The 22,977-nt window shown below is 46.2% G+C and overlaps 6 protein-coding genes across 9 annotated transcripts in view; 2 read left to right on the top strand and 4 right to left on the bottom strand.

The window, feature by feature from the left end:
* Positions 1-22,977, top strand: part of LOC6583816 (flotillin-2) — a 127,869-nt gene that overhangs the window by 99,162 nt on the left and 5,730 nt on the right. For 2 of the 4 annotated variants that reach the window (XM_032732097.2, XM_002009445.4), the window contains exons 3-4: positions 20,914-21,101; positions 22,482-22,520. In XM_032732097.2, coding sequence (XP_032587988.1) covers positions 20,914-21,101; positions 22,482-22,520 — 227 coding nt within the window. The remainder of the gene's footprint in view (positions 1-20,913; positions 21,102-22,481; positions 22,521-22,977) is intronic. The other 2 variants (XM_032732098.2, XM_044007938.1) reach the window with 1 other exon arrangement.
* LOC6583821 (glucose dehydrogenase [FAD, quinone]) lies at positions 422-3,745 on the bottom strand. Its single transcript, XM_002009450.4, has 2 exons — positions 3,356-3,745; positions 422-2,128 (listed from the first exon to the last, which is right to left on the bottom strand). The coding sequence occupies exons 1-2, from the start codon at positions 3,680-3,682 to the stop codon at positions 533-535; spliced, it is 1,923 nt and encodes a 640-aa protein (XP_002009486.1). The 5' UTR covers positions 3,683-3,745; the 3' UTR covers positions 422-532.
* Positions 6,785-7,441, bottom strand: LOC6583820. The gene is made up of 2 exons (XM_002009449.4): positions 7,171-7,441; positions 6,785-7,089 (listed from the first exon to the last, which is right to left on the bottom strand). The coding sequence occupies exons 1-2, from the start codon at positions 7,373-7,375 to the stop codon at positions 6,974-6,976; spliced, it is 321 nt and encodes a 106-aa protein (XP_002009485.3). The 5' UTR covers positions 7,376-7,441; the 3' UTR covers positions 6,785-6,973.
* LOC6583819 (glucose dehydrogenase [FAD, quinone]) lies at positions 9,329-11,774 on the bottom strand. Its single transcript, XM_002009448.4, has one exon. The coding sequence runs from the start codon at positions 11,361-11,363 to the stop codon at positions 9,453-9,455; it is 1,911 nt and encodes a 636-aa protein (XP_002009484.1). The 5' UTR covers positions 11,364-11,774; the 3' UTR covers positions 9,329-9,452.
* Positions 12,918-15,244, top strand: LOC6583818 (glucose dehydrogenase [FAD, quinone]). Its single transcript, XM_002009447.4, has one exon. The coding sequence runs from the start codon at positions 13,203-13,205 to the stop codon at positions 15,207-15,209; it is 2,007 nt and encodes a 668-aa protein (XP_002009483.1). The 5' UTR covers positions 12,918-13,202; the 3' UTR covers positions 15,210-15,244.
* Positions 15,594-19,757, bottom strand: LOC6583817 (glucose dehydrogenase [FAD, quinone]). The gene is made up of 3 exons (XM_002009446.4): positions 19,521-19,757; positions 17,535-18,002; positions 15,594-17,393 (listed from the first exon to the last, which is right to left on the bottom strand). Exons 2-3 carry the CDS (start codon positions 17,914-17,916, stop codon positions 15,895-15,897), a joined length of 1,881 nt encoding a protein of 626 aa, XP_002009482.1. The 5' UTR covers positions 17,917-18,002; positions 19,521-19,757; the 3' UTR covers positions 15,594-15,894.

The raw sequence follows: 22,977 nt of genomic DNA, 5'->3' as shown, positions 1-22,977 counted from the left end.
AAATTGAAGCATCGCCTACTTTTTACTATTTGAGCTTTTCTCAACACTACTTGGCGGCCATATTGCTATCTGAACAACACTGCACTAAAAGTAATCGGAAAAAATTTCTTCTTACCCTTATAAAATTAAACGGACAACAAAAATGAAGCAAGGAAGAGTAGTAGTCTCTAGTCGAGATTGCTCGTGTGGGAGATCCCCTAAACCATGCGAAGAGCTCATACTCCAATCATTCTTTTATACAATCACTTCCATGGCGTTGCGGTATCAGAAAGCAAAATATATAGCGCAATAATGATTTCGTTCAGTTCAGGGGCATGTGAGCTTTGACGGGAGAGATGCAAATAATGCGTTTACTCAATTGAATGCTAAATAGATGGACAGAGCTGCTCGTCACTCCCTCGTGAATTACTGAACACAATAGTTTCCCATAGGAATATTTATAGATTTTATTTAAAATATAGTATAGACTTGAGTAAGTTAGTTGCAGAAGCAGGTGAGCAGGTGAGCAGCTGCCCAGGTGACCAGATGCTGGCTACATGTCCTCGTGCACATGTTTACGGGGCGGCTGCTCCGCCCAATCCTCGGCAATGATGTCCGCTGCCCGCTCTCCAATCATGAGCGTGGCCGCATTCGTGTTGGCGCTGACCACGGCGGGCATGATGCTCGCATCGGCCACGCGCAGATTGGAGATGCCTCGCAGCTGGAGGCGTGGATTCACACAGGCGGCGGGGTCGGAGGCGGGTCCCATCTTGACGGTGCTCGTCTGATGGTAACAGGTGATGGTGAAGTACTTGGCATAGCATTTCCAGTAGGCATCGCTGCCGTACTCGCTGGACGCCTCGTCGCATTCCTCAATGGGGATGTGCACCAGCTGAGCGTGATGCTGCCTGTACGACTGCGTCTTGACCAATGACTCCTGATACCGTATGCCGCGCAGCAGCGTCTCCACATCCACGGACTCTGCCAAATAGTTGCTGAACAGCTGCGGCGGCTTCTTGTAGTCGGTGCTCTGCAGTCGTAATTTGCCCACGGCCTTGGGGTGTGAGAGCAGCACAAAGACGCAGAGCACATGGGAGTCCTTTAGCTGGCTCTGCAAATGCTTTATGTAGCGCGTCTGCAGTGAGAGTCCTTTCAGGAAGATATCCAAGGAGTCGTGACGGCCACGTTGAAAGAACAGATGATGGAACTCCAAGTCCGGGTAGCGAGCATCGCTACTGCTGTTCGAGTTGATGAGGCCTACCAACGAGGCGGTGCCATGGGTGGCCAGTGTCCCGGAGTGCTGCGTCAGATACTCATAGATGCTGTCCAGTATATCCTGCTTGGTGGCTGCCTCGGCCACACCAGCGTCCAGCTGGAAGAAGAGCGGCACAACCACATGATCCTGCAGATTGCTTCCCAGGCCGGGCAGATCCCGTACCACTGGCACTTGCAGTTGCTCCAGATGCTCACGGGGCCCAATGCCCGAGCGCATGAGCAGCGCCGGCGAGTCAATGGAACCCGCTGACAGTATCGCCTCCTTGCGCACACCTAGGCGATAGGTGTGGTCGTCGTGCACAAAGCTGATGGCCTCAAGGCGCTCGCCGGCTCCATCGAAGTGCAGCTGGGTTACCTGGGCCCGCTTTACCACATGCAGATTCGGGCGCTTTGCGACCTTGGCCAAGTGACCCTTGGCGGGACTCATGCGATGCCCTTGCCACACAGTGCCCAGCACGTTGCTGTAGCCCACAAAGCTGCCTTCGGCAAACTTGGGCACGATGGGCACGCCCAGCTCTTTGGCGCCGTCGCGTATCATGTCCTGTATTTCCTCATCCTGCACCTCAAATGGACTCAGTGTCACGTAGCCCTGGGGATGAGTCGCATTGCCAACCGGACGTACGGAGCGCTCAAAGTACGGCAGCACCTCGTCATAGCTCCAGCCCTCGTTTCCCAACTTCGCCCACTGGTCAAAGTCGCGTCGATTGCCCCGCAAATAAAGCATTGCATTAGCCGCTCCCGTTCCGCCGAGCATCCGACCGCGAGGCCAATAGCACTGTCCATTCTGCTGCGCCTGGCATGCGGTCCCGGTGTTCTCCGTCTTGTAGTTCCACATGTAATCCGAGAACTCCATCCCAAAGAACAATCCAGGCACCTGTTTAGATAGACAAGAAGGTAGAGAAAAGTGGAAGAGGCACAGAGCGTGTTGCTTAACCTATTTCAGATATCGCTTTAAGTATATAGATTTGCAATTAGAATGGGATCTTATTGCCGTGTTATAGAGCAGCCGTGGTCGAGCACATCAATTTATACATAACTAGCATTAATCGTAGATCTCACATGCATACATTTTATATTCTAAGTCGTAGATCTACTGTGGAAGTCTTCTTTAGTGCCCTTTGCTTTATTTCACTTTTAATCAGGCCATCAGTTACAGCTGCATATCAAAATATTTACTCAAGCCCTATTTAATTATATGGACTTGTTTTTTTTCTATCTCTTATCTGATTAATTTTCAACTTATCTAGAGTGTCCTTGTTTTCAGGCATTGGAAAACTACCAATTAAATGACTTGAATATATTTCTAGATAAGTGGAATAACCTATTATAATTTTATGTGCTTGTTATTAAGATAAGCAAATATATCAAACTGGAGTTTTCTATAAAAGTTTGTTATATTTAAGAATGCTTATATCGTTGGGCTGATAGCTGATTTCAATGTTAAGGGCTATCAAGGTTAAGATTACCCACAAATACTACCTAAATATTTAGCTAACGTCGCTTTATAATCTACAAATTATGAAAGTACGATCTATAGTACTTAATATAATATAATGTATGTATATGTAATACTATTATTTCTATATTATATTATATTTTTTATGTATATTAACATTGAAAAAAAAATTAATAAATAAAATTTAGGTTTTAATTTACCTATATCAAAAATGTATTTTTCTACAACTTTAAAGCTTGAGAACTGCTCGATGTATATATTTAAATTACTCCTGAAATTGGTCTGTTTCAGAAGATTTTCCTAGATACTAAAATCTAGAAATAAACGAACAAATATATGAGCTCAAGTATTATGTTTATATAGACATGACAAACACTCTAGAGTGAATACGAAAATGTCAATCAAAATGTCAATATAACAAATACATTCAATGTATGCAAAGTAAATGCCACCTCATGCCTATCCAATCGAAATGTGAATTTGCATACTTGGGTAAATGGCATGCAAATATTGATACATTTGCGATCTATATACTAGAAAAATATACTAGAAATATATGCATCTTAATAAATTAGCGATATTAAACCGACATCAAGTTTCAAGTGCAAATATTATTCCCAGTAAGTTTTCAACTTTGGCACTCACCTCAGACTCGACGGGCGGATCACCGCCCGCCTCTAGAACGAGCACACGCCAATTGGGATTCTCACTGAGCCGGCTGGCGATCACGGAGCCCGCAGTGCCGCCGCCAATGACAACGAAGTCGTAGGGCTCCGGGAAGCCTCGATTTTCTGCTAGCACCTGGCCATAATCCGGCGGCCAAAGGGTGGTGGGTGCGATATTGCACTGGGCGGTGAGCAGTGTCTGGATCAGCAATTGGACCATTCCCGTCCAGAGGCCAATGCCGGGCGGTGTGCACTGCGCATCGCCAGGACTAAAGCTGATGCTCTGGTTATCAGATGTTGCCAGCATTTTGCTTTTAACTCAATTGAGGCGACTGCGGCGTTTGTAAATAGCTTTTATAGGTGCGATAAGCTCAAAGTTGACGGACTGACTGACTTCGTTACGTCTAGGCAGTGATTGCAATGAGCTTTGTAAACAAAAGACAGCCGAGCAACTGAGTCGCGTTAACAGACTGCGTCATGCCTGACAACTTGACAGTGCCCCGAATCAGTAATCGCCCAGCTACGCTTACAGCAAAATAGCTCAATCATCTGATTGACTGACTGCTGATCAATGCCAACTGCGTACCGCTAGATAAGAAAATATAATCTGCCGCTAATGGATGTAGTAAAGGTGTATGATTAGATAGATTATCTTTCTCCAAGCATGGAAAAGTCGTGAAGAACGATCTACTCATAATTGATTATGTTTTTGTTTTAAGTCTTATTGAACATGAATATTTATCGAATGGTTGGAAACGAATGTTTAGCATTAGTTGGTTACAACTTGCCCTATTTACAATATATATAATTTTCAGGCTAAAAGCAGTACCCATTCAATTTCTTCTTTGCATAGCGCCATATATATAGTGTAGAGTTCGAAAAGAAGAAGAAGAATCAGAAATATGATTTGTTTTATGTAAACATATACATTGGAATATTTATTAGCTTTTTTGCACTCGTATTTATCATATTTTTGAATTATATTTCATAAGTATCGTATAGTATAATATATCTATTACATTTATAATACTTTAGAGTCATATGCATCATATACAGTCGAGTCTTGATAATTCATACCCCGCTAAATCAAAAATCGCGATAAATCGAAAAAATTCTATCCCCTTGAAAGAAATTCGTTCTCAACAATTATCGATAATTTGAATTCCTGTGTAAATCGAAGAAAAAAAAACGGATCCTTTTGCCAATTCGAATTATCGGGATTCTATTGTAGTATATTCCTTAGTGCAGACTTACGTCATTTATGTCACATATATATTGAATACCTTTATTGACTTATTCAATGATTCATTGCGAGAGTACTCATATCAGAAATGCATTCCTGCCATTAAGTCTATTTGGAATCTTAATTTGTATATCTGTTTATGAAAACACTCACGTCTCTTGAGTTTCAGTATTATGGAAAGCCTAACTAAAGTTTGTTAGACTTGAAGAAATAACATTTATTGTCTTAGTCTCTTACAAGCTTTTGCTTGGGCCCCTTGGAAATAATTTCTTGAAAATCGGCATATCGATATTGAAATAACTTAAATATACACTTTCAATATCTTTCATATTTATTAACAAGTCAGCCTAAATGGAGCTAAATGGAAACAGGCTTATAATGAGCTTAAACTTTGAATGAACCCGTTTACGTAATTGTATTCATCGTGCACGTGCGTAAGTTTATATATACATAATGCTAAAGGTCTTTTGTGCTTGTAAAGTGCTTCTTATGATCTATAAATAAATCATTAATCATTACATTGTAGAAACAAAGATTACATTTAAATCAAAGCAAACAGGCATAAAAAAAAGATTTCCAGTTACATTCATGAGAAGCTAAATATAATGATATATATATGTTATATGGATGATTATCATCAACATAATTGAATAATTGATTGAATTGAATATTGAATAACGAACTGATCTAAAGCAGAATTAGGGTTGTTGAAAATATATCAAAATATCAATATATCTATATATTTTTCAACAAAAAATATATTTCTAGCGGAATTATGTTTGACCAAATATCGAATATTTGTTCGATATTTTTGATATATTTGAACCAATTGTGAATCTACAAAAATGCAATATGGTCATTCTGACTTTAATAATGGAACAGCCAAATGTAATTTGTGCCTTAAAGTAATGAAAACAAGTGCTAACACATTAAATATGCCGTCGCATATGAAAAGCAAATGTTATGATGCTTTTGAGTGCCGAATACTGGAGTTAAGCTTGCTCATTTAAATACAAAATGCTCATTCATATTTTTCTGGTTTTTTGGGACGGTTTATAAATTTATTGTAGAAAAAAAATATTTTTTTAATCGAAAAATATTGATATATTGATATTTTTAAAGTTGCATATCAAATATCATATTGATATTTTTTCAAAACATAAAATATAATCGATACGATATTTCAAAAATATTCGACAACCCTAAGCAGAGCCTAACCCTAACACTACTTCTGACCTGCACAGACGTGTCAGACACCTGTCACGTGCGCTGCTTAATCTGCTCGATTTATATTCCTCGCATAAGGTGTCACTGCTTACCGTCTAGCGGTAAATTGAACTAAGCACGCTTAATCGCTCGGATCTAATTGGTGCCCGCTCGCCAGCAGCTGTCACCCAGACCCCCGTCGGAGCCGGCCAATGTCGATCAAGGACAGGCGCTCTCTAAACGGCCAACATCCACGGCAATGACAAAAGGCAAGTTTTTCATTAACTCGCTGGCCGATTAATGTTTGTGTCTGATAATTGCTATAAACGGCGCCTGCCACAACCGCATTTTTGTGCAGCGCGTCAGCATTGCGCATATGCGCATATGCCAGGGTATCACGTGCGTGTAGATGCCCTCTGTCGATGGGGTAAGGTAACCAAAGAATCGGAAAGTCACTCAAATATGAGCTAATCTGCAAGATTAAGCATTATTATCAGATGATTTTCTGTTTGCGCTGTATACCCTGTATTATTCTTGATATGGAAAGGCTATCTGAATTTTAATGCAAACTCTTCTCGTCTAGACTCTTGTATATAATACGAAACTATGAAATATATATCTATATATAGCAATGGGTATATTCTTCATTAAATTATAATGTAGGGTATCTTCTAGGTAATTCATTTTCAGTTTATCTTAACTATTGTCTGCTTAGATAAGCTCTTTTTATATCCTGCATGCCACGTTTTTTGGGTCTATCTTTGCCCGTCTAGCTGGTTACCAAATAGTTTTTTGTGTGGTTTTCTTTTTGTATACCTCGAATACACCCCAATGTTTGTAGACCCATAAAAGCAAACGTATACTAGCTGGGTGATAGTGAGCCTATTAACGTCTGGAATAACAGATAAAGTGAACTAGAAGACTCAGAGCCCTGCTGAATTCAAAACAAGTTTTCTGCTCCCTATGCACACTTTTATTGCACCCTTTCTACAGCCTATACCTAATTACAGGGTATTAAAAAAAATGAAATTTATAAATATGTATATATACACATATGTATGTATATATAAGTAACAAGAAAAGGATGTTGAATTAAATGTAAACACAAATTGAGTATTTGATGGTGAGCTGGCGCCCTCTGTCGGCGGCTCACAGTCCACTGTTCATGGCGATGCGGATGAATTGAACGGGTGCGGGCGGCTCCACATTGGCGGCCGCAGCAATCCAATTGCTCACGGGCAGGAGGTTGAGGCCAGCGCTGAGATCTGCAAGGGAATCCGAAGATATAACTGGAATATGTCCAGTTGCCTCTGCTCCATGGGAGGGGGGCGGTAGGCGTAACTCACCCGAAGGATCGCTGAGCGCGGGCGCTGTGGCTGTTGTCGCCTGCTCCGAGGCTGAGGTATCCAGCAGCAACTGTTGCTGCGGCAGGGCCGCAATGGCGGGCAGCACCAGCAGCAGGCCGCACAGCAGCAGCAGCAACTGCAGCTGGTGGTGCTGGTGGTGTTGGTGGTGCTGCTGCTGGTTCTGGAGCTGCTTGCTTCGCGTCATTTTGTTAGCAGCGGATGTCGTGAACTGACCCGTAAGAAAATCTCGGAAACCTTTTTGAAAACTTCAGCGCAGCGAGCGCTATACTCGTGTATATATATGTGTGTGTGTGTGTGTGTGTGTGTGTCAAACTGGTATAACTTGTCGCGTTTGCCATTTGGTTCAGCGCCCGCTCATAAAATACGACAAATGCGCCAAAACAGCAACAGCTACAACAGCAGCAGCAACAATTGCTGGCGCCTGCTGTCAATGCCGCCAGAATTAGCTGGGAAATGCCAACAGCAGTTGCTGCAAGTGCAACAGCAACTAGACAACCAGCAGAGCTTCAAAAATTGCAACGCCAACACACAACAGCAACACTGCAAATCATAACTGGCAGCAACAATTGCAGATGCCACATTATAGGCAGAACATACACAGCGAGAACACATAGAAGTTGCAGCAGCAATAGCAACAACAAGAACAGCTGCAACAGCAGCCGTAGCAACAGCAACAGCAACAATTGGCAAAATCAATTTTAGGAGCAATCGTAGCAACAATCACAGCAACAGCAGCAACAACAATTGGCAACAGCAACAATAACAACCACAATGGGCAACAGCAACATTCTAGTAACAGTAACAAACGTAGCAACCCCACTAACAACAACAGTCGTAGCAACTGCAGCAACGCCAATTGCCAAGAGCAACAATCGTGCCAACAATAGCAACAATCGTAGCAAAAACTAGAATCGTTGCAACAATCGCAGCACCAACAATTGACAACAGTAACAATTATCGCATCAGCAACAATTGTAGCAACAACAATTTGCAACAGCAACAATCGTAGCAAAAATCTAGCAACGACATTAGAAACAGCAACAATCGTAGCAATATCGGAACCAACAATCGACAATTGCAACAATTGTAGCAACAACAGCAACAATCGTAGCACCAATCGTAACAGCAATCTACCCGCAACATTAACAGCAAGTAGCAACAGCAACAATCGCAGCAATAACAGAAGATAGCTGCAACAATTGTAGCAGTCATCGTTGCAATCGTACCAAGAACAGCAACAAAGTTGGCAACAACTGCAAAGGCAACACAGCAACATTCTAGCAACAAAAAAAAAGCAACAGTAACAAACGTAGCAACAATCGTAGCAACAACAATTAGCAGCTACAACCACAACCGCAATCAGAGCAACGATTGCGGCTGCCGCAGCAACTGTTGCTGTCTCACATTTCAAACTCAATTATGCACAAATAGTTTTGATCGATATTTCAGTGGGAACGCCCCCGCGCCTCGCCCTATGCGCGGCCAATTACAGTTAACCCACAAATAACCAAAACTATGCTACAAATCAGGTTTCCCGATCACAAAGTTTTTGAGCTAAATTTTCTCCTATATACACATATGCATATATATATATATATATATATATATATATACAATGGGATTAGCGAAGAAGAAGCAGAAATCTTGTCGTTGTTTCGGTTATTTTTGGCAATATTTGCTGGCACGTCAACATCTGCAGCTGGCCAACTGCGATTGGCCAATACGAATGGCACAAGGCTGCAGCTCTCGGCCTCGGCTGACCCCTAGCCATTGACCCCCGGCTGAGTCGGTGCTTGAATACAGTTAGTGTTGACCCGCATGTGGCACTGTTAGAAATAAGCTTTTAACCTTCGCTTGCAAGCCAAAATTCATTTCGATTCGTTTCTATTTTTATATAGTTTTTATAATAATTTTCAAGGCGTTCATGATTTTTGTCACGCCAGAAGGTTAGCTTAAGAAATCCAGAAATTCTCTATATTTTTTATTTTTTTTACATTTTTTTTTTTTTTTTTTTGTTTATCAGTTACGAGATATTTCTGGATCGGTATCAAAGGAGAGGTAGAAAGATCCCATCCCATACATATATTGCATGGGTTATTCCCTATGTTGGATTAGTCGCATCAAGAACACGATTTCATTGCCAAGAGAATCCGCTTTGAGGCTCCTTCCAAGTCTCTATTCAGTTTTATTAAAGTCATATAAGAAAATGCTTAGCTTAGTCTATGCAGAGAGAAGTCGAACAGGTGGCGATCTGTAGATCGCTATAGCCAACCGCCGTGTGGATAATGGTGCCAGTCCTCCTTGATCATGTCGGCGCCCCGCTCCGCGATCATCAGCGTGGGCGCGTTGGTGTTGCCGGTGGGAATTGTGGGCATGATGCTCGCATCGATGACCCGCAGGCCGCGCAGGCCACGGACGCGCAGGCGCGGATCGACCACGCCCATGGGATCCGCGGCGGGCGCCATTTTGCAGGTGCCGACGGGATGGTAGATTGTCTGCGAATAGTAGCGGGCGAGGCACTCCCAGAATGCGTCGCTGAGGTACTCCACCTCCGGGCAGTTGCGCCACTCGTAGATATTCAGCGTGGCGTTCAGCCGGCGCATGGCCGGCGTCTGGGTGAGGCGATGCGCCACCTTGAGGCCCTCGACCATGATGGCCATGTCCAGTGGATCGTCGTAGTAGTTGGCGTGAATGAGCGGATGCACACGGGCATCGGGCGAGCGTAGCTGAAGATAGCCGCGCGAGCGTGGACGCATCACCAGCGGGGCAATCACAAAGGAGTCCTGATAGATGATCGGCTCAAAGGTGTTCGCATAGTTGTCCAGGGTGATCGCGGCGCCGCGCCGGCCAATCATGCCGCCGTCGGCGCCATAGCCGTAGCTGCCCATGAAGAGCTGGACGTCGGGCCAGTCGGCATCCTGCTCCACCTGGAAGCGGGTGCTGACAAAGCCCATCACCTCGCTGACGGGCATCGCATAGAAGAAGCCCTTGTGGCCGTGAATAAAGTCCCGCACGGAGTCCTTGTTGAGCAGCTCGGGCACGATAAAGGACATGTGGCTGTCCGGCTGAAGGCTCTCGAAGGTGTAGATGGCGCCCGAGGTGGAGATGTGATCCTGCAGATTGGCTCCGACTCCCGGCAGATGTTGCACCAGCGGTATGCCCAGCGGCTGCAGCTGCTCGGCGGGCCCCACGCCGCTCACCATCAGCAGCTGGGGACTGGCCAAGGAGCCGGCCGCCAGAATAACCTCCTTGCCGGCCAGCACCTGATGCCGGACCAGTCCATGCTCGAAGCTAACGCCCAGCACGCGCTTGCTGCCCGGCTCAATGTGCAGCCGCTCCACGAAGGCCTTCAGCACAATGTCCAGATTGGGGCGCTGCCAGCTGCGGCGCATGTAGCCCTTATTGGCGCTGCATCGCAGTCCGTCCCGGAGTGTGCCGTGGGGCGGGGCGAAGCCCATTTGGGTGTGACCGTTGAGGTCGCCGTCGGGATGAGTGAGGCCGAGCTCGGCGGCGGCCTCCATGAACACGTCCAGCAGCGGCGAGGGGGATCTGTAGCGCTCCACGGTGATGGGTCCACCGTGGCCATGGTACGGGCTGTGCTCGTAGCCGGGCACACGCATGTCCTCCGCCTTGCGGAAGTAGTGCAGGACATTGTTGTACTCCCAGCCCGGATTGCCGAGCTGTCCGGCCCAGTGGTCGTAGTCGCGTCGATTGCCCCTCACGTACATCATTGCATTGATGGAGCTGCTGCCGCCGAGCACCTTGCCGCGCGGCCAGAAGCACTGCTGGTCCTCCATGGCCAGGCAGTAGCGATCCGATTGCTCCGTCAGATACTTCCAGTCCCACGGACTGCGCTGAAAGACCGGATACATTTGCGGCAGATCCATTAGCAGCGGCTCATCGCCGCCGGCCTCCAGCAGCAGCACGCTCCACGCCGGATTCTCGGAGAGACGCGCCGCCAGCACACAGCCCGCCGATCCGCCGCCCACAATCACAAAATCGTAGCTGGGCCGCAGCTGCTCAATGCGTATGGAGCGGACCCGCTGCTGATCGTCCACAATGTCCGGCCGGTAGTCCTTGATGCCCTTGTTCAGCATCAGGATCACCAAGGCCGAGGGGCCCAGCGTCAGCAGGAACCGCCACATGGTGACAAACGTATTCACAGCCGTCATCTTTCGCTTCCAACTCAGGCCAACTGAATGGCCCTCGAGCGGTCAAGTCCGAGGTCTTGGCAATTGCACAGACTGCTGACCCAGCGCAAACCGTTCACCCATAGCGAGTGCAATGACCAAATTTCGAATCACTTCTCTGTCTCGCCGTTTGTAATATTTCAACTCTGCTAGGGTATTCTGCTTTCATATATACTCTGTAGTTGGAGGGAGTTGTAGTTCTTTCGTAGTACTCTAACTCTCTTTTCGGATTGTTTCTCATTGGTTCTATTTTCTGAATTGCTGTGCAGTCATTTCCTATTTTGTATATATTGCTTTCATAATGTATACTCTGTAGTTATAGGAACCTGCAGTTTATTTCTTCCATTCGTAATACTCCAACTCAGTGCAGTCATTTCCTATATGGTATACCCATATTCTATATTAGTTATAGGAACCTGCAGTTGTCATATTCTATACCCTGTAACAACAACTTTTCCCATATGTAGTTTTCTCAGCTACTTCGCAATATGTCAACTCGAATTACTCCATTGTTTCTCTATCATATTTCGCTATTCTCCAGCATAACTCGGTTTATTTATTTTTCACGGTGTTTTGTCTTAGCAACCTCTCATTTCTTATCTGAAATGTTTTCTATATAAGATCGCACATTTCAAACACTGATTAGATTAGCATTAGCTGCTAGTGGAATTGAAATAACCGTACTGATATATATTCACGTGAATAGAATATGTCATAATATACTCGCATTATGAGTAAGATAAGCGGTATTCGATCTGAATGCCAATAACAAACAACAACTCGACCAAAACAAAAGCCTAAACTGAAAACAGCGCACAGAGACAAAAAGCAGCACGTGGACTAATGGGACAGCATTGACCGACTATCGATTACCCTCTGCTCAAAATATCATCATAGTTTAATGAATATTTTCAAATACTTTATATAGTTCTATATTTATTAATATTATTTTGCTACCATTATAATATTTATGATCCAATAAGATTATTTGCAGGAGATTCTCCTCCAATTTGAAGTTTCCCTCTCATTACGGGGCATATGGCAATGCCGCTTGCACTAGATAGAGCTCAGCTAGCTTCAATTGCCTGATATATGCCCTTCCCTATATGCCAGAAAACTCGCTAGAACTCTATGGTGATTTCAGGCTGGTAATTTCGCCGATAGTACATAATTCTTATATGTATTTATATAAGCCATGAGTATACATACATATGTACATACACAGGTAACAAATTGTCTGCCTTTAACAGCGCGCTGTCAACGACGCACAGCTTGATCAGCTGTTTACAGTAAGTGCTGACAGCTTTTCGCTGTGCTGTTGATTTACAGCGAAAGCTCACTCTGTTGTTATTAAATGCCTGAGCGAGCGACTGAGATAGCATGATGGAGGGCATGCGGAAGGGTGTAGGTGTATGTACTCTATGGGAAGCTTCCATTCGAGCAACTGTTAACAGGTTAAAGCGACTCTGTTCAACTGCAGTAAAAGCTCACCCGCTATCTCTCACTCACTCAGTAACTCTCTCGGCTTTACTCTCTGTCTCTCTCTGTTTGTCGCATTGTGTAAAGTTCATTGGGCCATCGGCAGGGCGAACGAGCGACGCTGCATTCGTGCGGGCGGGATCAAAAGCTTCGACTCGAGCAGCATTAAGTACTTGAAATTTTAAACGCAGCGTAAACAAGCAAAACTGAAAACTGACAGAGCTGCAAATAAAGATAAATATATTTGAATAGACTGAAACGGGGAAAAGATGCAATGAAGCAAGCGGGCTTTATGCATTTATCGACCAGCTCCATCCATCTCTCAGCCCCAAGCAGTTCGAAATGAAATGTTCACCAGGCGCCAAGTGGATTGGATTCCTACTCCTCTTCCTGCTGCTGCACCCTCTCCCCCTGCAGGCGGCTGGCAGCCAGGCACCCAGCAATGGCATCGGCACAGCCTTGATGGACTCTTTGACGGCAGCACTGAATGCATCCAGCTGGGCGCTGATCAGCGATTGGCCACCAAATGTAGTTGGAAATCCGGCAAGTCCAGCTAGCTACGATTACATCGTGGTGGGTGCGGGCAGCGCCGGCTCCATTGTGGCCAGTCGACTGGCGGAGCAGCCGAATGTGACAGTCCTGCTGCTGGAGGCGGGTGAGGATCCACCGCTCGAATCGGAGATCTACGCGCTAAGCGGCTCAATGCATCACGACTCGCGCTACATGTGGCTGGACGAGGCGGAGCCGAATCCTCTGTGCTGCCAGGCCATGGCGCCGCCGCATGGCTGCTGCTGGTGGCACGGCCGCATGCTGGGCGGCACGGGCGCCATCAACGGAAATATCTATGTGCCGGGCAGTCCGGCGGACTTTCGCAACTGGCGCTGGCGCCTCGGCCTCCACGGCTGGGACTGGCCCCAGGTGCAGAGCGCCTATCGGCAGCTGGAGGCGCGACTGAAGCTGAGCTACTTCCCCATCGAGCCGCACAACCAGCGGCTGGCCGAGCTTATCTATGCAGCCATCGAGGAGCTGGGTGTGCCCCGGCTGCAGCAGCCCTTGCGCTCGGGCAGCAGCTTCGGCTACACGCACCGGGTGCCCGTTACGGTACACCAGGGCCGGCGGGTGAGCAGCGCTCGCAGCTATCTGGCCGGAGTCAGCCGACCCAATCTCAGCGTGCTGCGCGGTGCCCAGGCCCAGCGGCTGCTGCTCAGCTCCTGCGGACGACGCCTGCGCGGCGTTAGCTACTATCACACGGCCAGCAATCGAACGCTCACCGCCTGGTCCAGCCGGGAGCTAGTCCTTAGCGCAGGTGCTCTCAATTCTCCCAAGCTGCTGCTGCTGTCCGGCATTGGGCCAACGCGGCAGCTAAGCAGGCTGGGCATACGGCCGCGGGTGCAGGTGGAGGGCGTGGGCAGGAACCTGCATGATCATGGCATGTTGCCGCTGCTGCTGCGCTTCGCAAGCTCTGGCTGCGCTGTGAACAGCAGCCAAGCTGCGAGTGGGCGTGACGCCCTCGATCCCGCCTCTGTGGCGGAGTATCTGCTGCAGGGACATCGCGGCCCGCTGGCCGCCAGCTTCTCGATGATGGGCTTCATCAACTCGAGTGCGCCGACCAGTCGCTCCGGCCAGCCCGATGTGCATGTGGTCGCCCACTCGCTGCTGGCACGCGGCGGCGCCGGCAGCTTTGGCTACCTGGGCTTTCGCCCGGAGCTGATTGCCGCTCAGCGTGCGGCACTGCAGCAGACGGATCTGATGCAGATCATGGGCTCGCTGCTGTTGCCCAAGTCGCGCGGCAGCGTCTCGCTGCGCAGCAGAGATCCGCAGCAGCCGCCGCTGGTGAGGAACAGCTATGCCTCGCATCCGGACGATCGTGCCACACTGTTGCGCTTCGTGCGCTACGTGCAACGGCTGCTGGGCACCAGCGCCTTCCGGCGCTGCGGCCTCAGCTTGTGGCTGCCGCCGCTGCCCGAGTGCGATGTCCTCGAGCCGGACTCGGATGCCTACTGGCGGTGCCACATACACTACATGTTTGTGGGCGCGTGGCATGCAGTCGGCAGCTGCCGCATGGCCACGCCCAGCGAGCCTCTGGGCGTCGTCGATGAGCGACTGCGCGTCCGCGGCATTCAGGGACTGCGAGTAGCCGATGCCAGCGTCATGCCAGAGATTACGGCGGGCAACACAAATGCGCCGGCCATGATGATTGGCGAGCAGGCGGCCCGTATGATTCGCGAGGATCAACTGGAGGAGCAGCCATCGCCGTGGGAACAGAACCAGCTGCCCAATGAGCTGCCGGATCTGGCAGTAGCTGAAAGTCCACAAACACCCGGCGAAACCAACGAGATTATTCCTTGAACAATCTGAATATACAATAAAACCAAAGAGCTACATATATCCACATCTTATGGAACGAGAAGTATAGCTACAACCTGATAATAAATATGTAACCATATATGTATACGTTATATAAGAGAAATAAGTAGTAAGCCATATATCGTAGAAAATCTGACTAGGAAATATTTATGCTCCTAATTAATCTCTGAACTCGCAAAAATATATTTAATAAGATATGAAATTCTTCAGCTTCACAGATAAGTCTTAAGCTGATTTCCAGGTAGTCCCCATATTATCCTACCCGTTACTTTACTCCATAACAGTTCTACCGGGTGTTTGTTAATAGAACTAGAACTAGTTCCACTCAATTTATTAAAGCTATTAATATTATTAAACAAGAAGCAATTATTTTTGTCATTTTATTCCTGGCAATACTGTTCTAGACCATAGCTTGGGATACCACACGCCATTATTGTCTGCCAATTGAAATTTACAGAAAATGTACATTTTACTGGACTTTGTTTCACTGTTTCAGTAAGTTACAATAAATACATAAAATTCACTTATAGATAACAAAAAAAAAAAAAGAAAAGAGTCAAATACAATACACTCACAGATTCACACACAGATGCATACTCCAATCCAAACACTCACACACACACACACACACTCATATACAGAGCCATAGATGAAAGTTATTCGCTTATCAGACTATTGTATTCTTGATCCAGAACTCTTTTATCATATCGCTGCCCTTCTCGGCGATCATGATCACGGGCGCATTCGTGTTGGCCGAGACGAGCTTGGGCATGATGCTGGCATCGATGACGCGCAGGCCGCGAATGCCGTAGACCCTTAGCTTGGCATCGACCACTGCATCCTTGTCCCAGTAGGGACCCATTTTGCAGGTGCCCACCGGATGGTAAATGGTCGATGTGTAGCGACGCACCATGCACTCCCAGTAGCTGTCCGTGAATGGGACGAGATGCTCGCAGCCCGGCCAGTGTATGCTGGAGAGACGGGAGCCGAAGCGCTGCATCGCCTTGGTGCGGGAAAGAGCGACGGCAACCTTGACACCCTCGATGAGGGTCTTCAGATCGAATTCGTCCTTCAAGTAGTTGGGAAATATATAGGGATAGTCGAAGGGATTGCTGCTGCGCAGCTTAATACTGCCCGTGCTGCGAGGACGCAACAGCATGGGAATTATGCTCCAGGCATCCCGATTGTTGATCGGCTCGAATACCGCACGATAAAACGAGTCCGAGAGGCCGTGCGCCTTCCTCAGCTGGGATCCGCCATCGGAATTCGTTGAACCAGAAACGAAGTGAAACTCGATGTCCGGCCAGTCCAGCGAGCTGTTTGCATACTTCGTATTCACATAGGCCAAGCCCTCGACGCCGCCGAGAATGGTGAGCGGACCCTGGCCGAAGACCGCGTACTGCAGCACCGTGGACATGGTGTGAAAGCGGTTCTCCACTATCGACACCGGTTGATTCACCAGAAACGTGAGTCCGCCCAGTCCGATGTGATCCTGGAGGTTCTCGCCGACGCTTAGCTCCTTGATGACCGGTATGCGATGCTTGGCCAGCTGCTTGCGTGGACCGATGCCGCTCAGCATTAGAAGCTGCGGACTGTTCACTGAACCGCCCGAAAGCACCACCTCCTTGGTGGCACGAACATGGTAGAGCTTCTGCTCTTTAACGAATTCCACTCCAAAGGCCAACTTGCTAACCGGATCGATCATGATGCGCGTCACATGCGAATTCATTGAGATGTGCAGGTTGGGGCGCAGTCGCGCTGGACGGAGGAACGCCTTGGAGGTGGAGCAGCGCGAGCCACGCCTTGTGGTGCCCTGGGCAATCATGAAACCCGTCATCTTCTCGCCATTCAAGTCGCGATTGTCGTAGCCCATTTCCACGCCCGCTTCCACAAAGCTGGCCGCCAGGGGGGTGTGGTAGGGCGCTTCGCCCACAGTCAGATAGCCCCCGGTGGCATGGTAGGGCGTGCTAGCCAGATACGGATTGGTATTATCCTCCGACTTCTTGAAGTAGTAGAGTGCATCGCGATACGACCAGGAGGGATTGCCCAGTGCCTCCCAGTTATCGTAGTCGTGCTTCGAGCCACGCAAATAAAGCATGTAATTGAGAACGGAGCTACCGCCCAGCACCTTGCCCCTCGGCCAGTTGCAGCGTCCGCCTTGCATAGCTGAAAGGAGTAGATGGCATGTAGATATAGATTTATGTGAAGCCTTAGAAGCTTTCTCATTCCCTCTAACTTCGACTTTTGTTTAACAAGAGACCGAAGTTCTTAGGAAGAAAACTTCTTGAGCATAGAGCTTAGACTTACCCAAGCACGAAGTTCCCGACGGTTCCGTCTTGTACTGCCAGTCGATTTTCGATAGCTGCAAGTATCCGGCCATCAGTGGCACATCCGTTAGCTCCGTCTCATCGCCGCCCGCCTCCAGGAGCAGAACATTCCAGTTTTCCACCTCGGTCAAGCGATTGGCCACCACAGCGCCGGCCGAACCGGCGCCTATCACTATAAAGTCATAGTGATCGAGAATGTCATCGCTGCTCACGTCGCTGGGCTTCGACTCGGGATCCATGATCTCCTCGTACTGGAAGTAGGCAACCGCTGCCATCAGCATGGGTATGAACCAGCTGTTGCTGGTTGCCGCCGTCACTGCGCCCCCGATGGCCGAGGCAGCGCCCACAATGGCCGAGCTCATGGCTGAAGGCTCCTTCTGTTGGCTATCTGCAGGTCAGTCAGTCAGTCAGTCAGGCGATAGCGATCTTCCAACGTGCCGCGACGTGTCTGCAATGGAAACGAAAAGAAATGAAATAAATCCGTAAATATGTGATGAAAAGTCACGTTTGTAATATATGTAATCGGGTTAGGTGAATCGATTGCTTGAGCTGGCGGCTTTTCACGCGCCTCAACATTTCGATCACGATCTTCGGCAATTCGGCAATTTCGTAACGCGATCGGGGACTGCCATTTGTTATGCATACCCTGTACCCGGTTGCCCAACATGCCCGATTCGCTTATCAGATCTAAGCGATTGCACTGGAACGAGCTTTCAGCTGTACTTCAATCAGAATGAAGTAGTTCACCAGCTGACTCGTTTACCGTTACGGCACGTGCGGGAATGCTTCGAAAGCTTTTTCAAACGACAACAGTCTAATTTATTCGATAGTTATTTAGAATGCCTAGCAATGTGACCTTGTCGTCGTATCAAGTCTTATAGAATATACTCGAACGATAGTCATCTCAGCTCTTGCTGAAGCCGTGCCATGCTGCATTGTTGCATGTATTGCATTTGGAGTGGGGGTAAAAGGCCTCCCGCATAGAAGTGAAATCTCTCGCAACCATTATAAAATTTTCAATTAAAAAAAAAAAAAAACAGAAATAAAATTGAAAATTGAAAAAAAAAGGTAGAGAAAAAACGCTGCTTTTCCTCCATTGTTTTCTCGTCAGAAATTGTTGTAAGTACCCAACACACACACACACACACACACTCAATTGCATGTGAGTGCATTCAACCAGTTTGTTTGTGGGCGTGGCCAGCCGCCCTAGCGACAATGCTGCCGCCAAAAACGTTTCCTGACTTTGCATAATCTTTGGCTAGCTTCAAGCTAAACTAAAGGCTAACAACGTCAACACTTGCTGCTGCTGTTGCTGTTGCTGTTGTTGTTGTTGTAGTAGTGACAATTACAAACTTGTTGCTGCGCTTTGTTGCTGTTGTTGTTGTTGTTGTTGCAAACAGGTTGCCACTGCGCCGCCGAGTTGAATGTGCGCAGCGCTGCTCAAGTTCAAGGTACCAGCGGAAAAAACAGCAACAGCAGCAGCAACGCCAGCAGCAGCATCAACAACAACAAAAGCAACAGCAGCAACAACAACAACAGCTACGCAGCGGCAGCGCAGCTTTTGCAGCCATGCGAATAGCCGCTAAATAGTTGAGCAAACAGCGCTAAAGAGAAATGCATAACAACGTACGTAGGCAGCCCGAGCGGCGAGCACAACAGTTACAGCTACAGTTACAGTTATCACAGCGAACACTCGACGAAGCCGCGATGAATCACTTTCGTTGAGAAAGCTTCTGCTGGCGTAGGCGTCGCTGCCGCCGTCACTACGCATGCGTCGACGCGGCGACTTAGAATTTTTCGATTGTTCGTGTTCCTTTTTGTGTCGCTGCCGCTGCTGCTGCTGCTTTTGTTGACGTTGATTTCTTTTTGCCCATTGGCACACTTTAGCAATGTGCTTTTGTTTACTTATGTGAACGCACACACACGCACGCATACATATGTATATATGTGACCCTTTCTTACTCACTTGCGCTATAGGAAGGAGTTGATATTTCGCCGAGTGTTCTTGTTGTTGTTTCAATTGGCTTTGCTTTTGGCTCGCACACACTTAAAGCATTTACTAGCTCGTTCGATCTGAAGCAGCTCTTTTCTTATTTTCTTGTACGCTTACGTGCGCTTTCTTTAACACTTTCTTTCTGTGCGGTTAATACGGCCGCGCGCTGCGACGTTCGCTGGCCAACTGAAGCATTGAGCCATTAAAACGGAGCCCAAACACCAGCAAAGCTAGAAATGGCCACTCCAACTCGCTTGCTCGTTCGCTCACTCACTCTCTCTCTCTCTCTCTCTCTGTCTGTCTCTCTCTCTTTCTTGCTCTCTCTATCTTGCACACACAATCTCTCAAATCGTGTGCGCCTTTGCAGCTGCGCAGCCTTCACCATGCCCTTAGGCGAGCTGCGATGGCTCTTTGGAGGCCCACAATGCAGGGGCTAAGTGCAGCAGGTGAATTGATCCGTTAGCTGGCACCTCAATTGGGCAAGTGCTTCCTGTTTGGCTGCTCTTGACGGCACTCTTGGCTACAGTCATGCTCATCCATCAACTCTTTGACACGATGTGACGTGTTTGCCGGCACGTAGACATAACACACACACACTCACACACACTCACTTACATTCACTCACTCACACACACACACTCACTCACACTCACTTTAACGACTGCGAAATGCTTTCACTCTTACTATATAAGCCATTGGCCATTATGATGCTACGCCCCTAGCCAAAAAAGAAACAAAAAAGTGCGTGTGCCACAGGCAACAGCATTTGTGGGTCAGCTCAACAGCTCGGATATAGACTTGGCCTGCCCCAGTGACGTCATCAGAGCAAGCTCCAAGTAACAAGCTTAAGAATAAGGGCTAGCTTTAACGGGGCTTGCTGAAAATGCACATCGACTGGCCCATATACCCTGTAAATTTAGGCTTCGACCACTATTAAGAAAATAACAAAGCTTAAAATTTTACTACTATTAACATTCATATTTTTAGTATTTTTAAATTACACAAATTTAAAATGTAAATTTGTTTAACTATATATGCAATTCTTAGATTGTATGAATAATTATAAAAATATAGAAATAATCTCATTCCAGTTTTTAATGTGTTTTTTTTTTTTTTTTTTTTTTTTTTTTTTTGAGCAAAATTTCCAAGATTATATACTTTTTATGTATAATATATATTTTACAAGTTTGTTATATTATATATTTAATGTATTTAAATATTACAAGGATTTTGACCATAAACTCAATGTTTGCAAAAAAAGTAGCCTTAAATCTGCTAAGTTGCCAGCTCTATTGAATATTTACTTATTCCTGCTCACCCTCTCTCTCTCTCTCTCTCTCTCTCTCTCTCTATCTTGCTCTTTTAGGTGGCTGCTGCGGCTCGACGAAGAAGCGAACGATTGTCGGCGGCTGGGCCTGGGCCTGGTGGCTGGTGACGGACGTGCAGCGGCTCTCGCTGAACGTGATGACGCTGAATCCGATGTGCGAGAACGTGGAGACCGCTCAGGGCGTACCGCTGACGGTGACTGGCGTGGCGCAGTGCAAGATCATGAAGGTATGTGGGCGAGCGGGCGATCCGCACTTCCCGCTCTCGCTCTCTCTCTCTCTCTTTCTCTTTCGTCTTTTCCTTTTAGCCACTTTCATCGGCTACGTTAGCAGCTCTCCCAATGGGGAGCAAGTAATTGCAGTTTGTTTTTTTTTCAGTTTTGTTATGCAAATTATTTAGCTTCTCTCAATTCTACAGATATACCTACATATATATAGATATAACCTTATATAATCTTTTGTATTTGGCATGCATTTTTCGTAGCTACGTAGAAACGCGTCTGAAATTTGGCTTACTATACCCTATAGCATCATATCTACCCAAAGAAACAGTATATACATAATTATATATATTCATAAGATTATCGTATATTTTAATCCGATTTAGCATTTTGTTTTGTTTATGTATGTTTGAATTCTTTCGATTCCCACTCCACTCCCTATCCTTACCACAAAAACAATTCCCAATCAATTCAATTACAATATTTAGCCTTGCAAGCGCCTTAGAACTGATCCATCAAAAGTAAGTGTAGAACGTATTGTAAACTTGTGAAAATCGCTTTAGTTTCGTATAAGCCTATATACATACATATATTGAGTATAGCAATTGCATCATTGCTGTGACTTGGCACCGTACTGCTCATTCACAGCGACCCCGAGTTCACAGTAACAGTGACTCAAAGCACTTTTCGCACGGTCGCTTACAAACGTTAACAAAATGAATGCATTGAAAATAACAGTAACTGTGATTCAAGACACTCAATGAATCACAAATTGAATCATAAATGAATTATACTCAAATACAGTTTAGCAGACTTGAATAATAATCATAAATGATTCAGGCAGATACGAATCGAATCATTTATGCAGTGCATAATTCACAGTGCTTTTCATACATTTGTATATACGAACATATTTACCGTAGCCATACTTTGTATTATAGAATCAATGCAATTATAGATGCACCAATCATAGTTCATGATCGTTCATAGTCAATATGATTAAAATTATTGTAGGCAAACATGTATTCATAAACTAAATATTCACAGCGCTCGGCACAGATATATCAACTCATTCACAGTAGTCAGAATTCACACGCAGAACTCAACGATATTTGTAAATATCTGTAAATAAATTATATTTGGAATACATAATAGAGCTAGTAATTGAATGGATCACAGTTCACAGGACTTTTCAATGAATCACACATTCACAGTAGTCGATTATTCAAATTAGAATCGTAAACACTCACTCACTCGCTCGTTATCGAAATTTTGTTAATCTTAATTTTGTTTTCTTACTCGGCATGATTTGATTCGCATTGTTTATTTGGCTACCCACTGATTCAAAATTATGTTCTTACTTGATTATTTTCATTTCATTATTACAGTCATCTTCGTATAAAAATAATGATTATGCTAACAACGAGGTATGTTTATTGCGCTAACATCATTTCCTCCTTAACAATTTTCATTTCGGTTTTGGTTTCGTTGATCTTGACTTAATGCGATGCGACTCACACTCACACTAAGCTCACTCATAGCACATCTACTCACACACACACACACACACACACACACGCAGGCACGATTCAGATCTTGAGTCGAGTTCCCTGTTTATTGATGCCATATCATTTGCTGCATGCCTTTGTCGTTTAGATCTTATGATTTATATCACATGCACATATACCTAACGTACATATACATACATATATATAGTAAGCGTAGCACTCATTCATTTAATAGTATTCGAGAAAAAGAGCTCTATGCTCTGTAGCTTTATTCAATTGAGCCTACAGTCTACATAAACAGTCGAAATTTGTTGACATTTGTGTTTTTTACCTCTTCTCTACTTTCTTTTACCAACCACTTACCCTGCGCTCGAAT

This window comes from Drosophila mojavensis, unplaced genomic scaffold (genome assembly GCF_018153725.1).
Source record: "Drosophila mojavensis isolate 15081-1352.22 unplaced genomic scaffold, ASM1815372v1 contig_136, whole genome shotgun sequence".
NCBI classification, from domain to species: Eukaryota; Metazoa; Arthropoda; class Insecta; order Diptera; family Drosophilidae; genus Drosophila; species Drosophila mojavensis.
The sequence above is the reverse complement of the archived record's forward strand: the minus strand, read 5'-3'. Positions and strand labels throughout refer to the sequence as shown.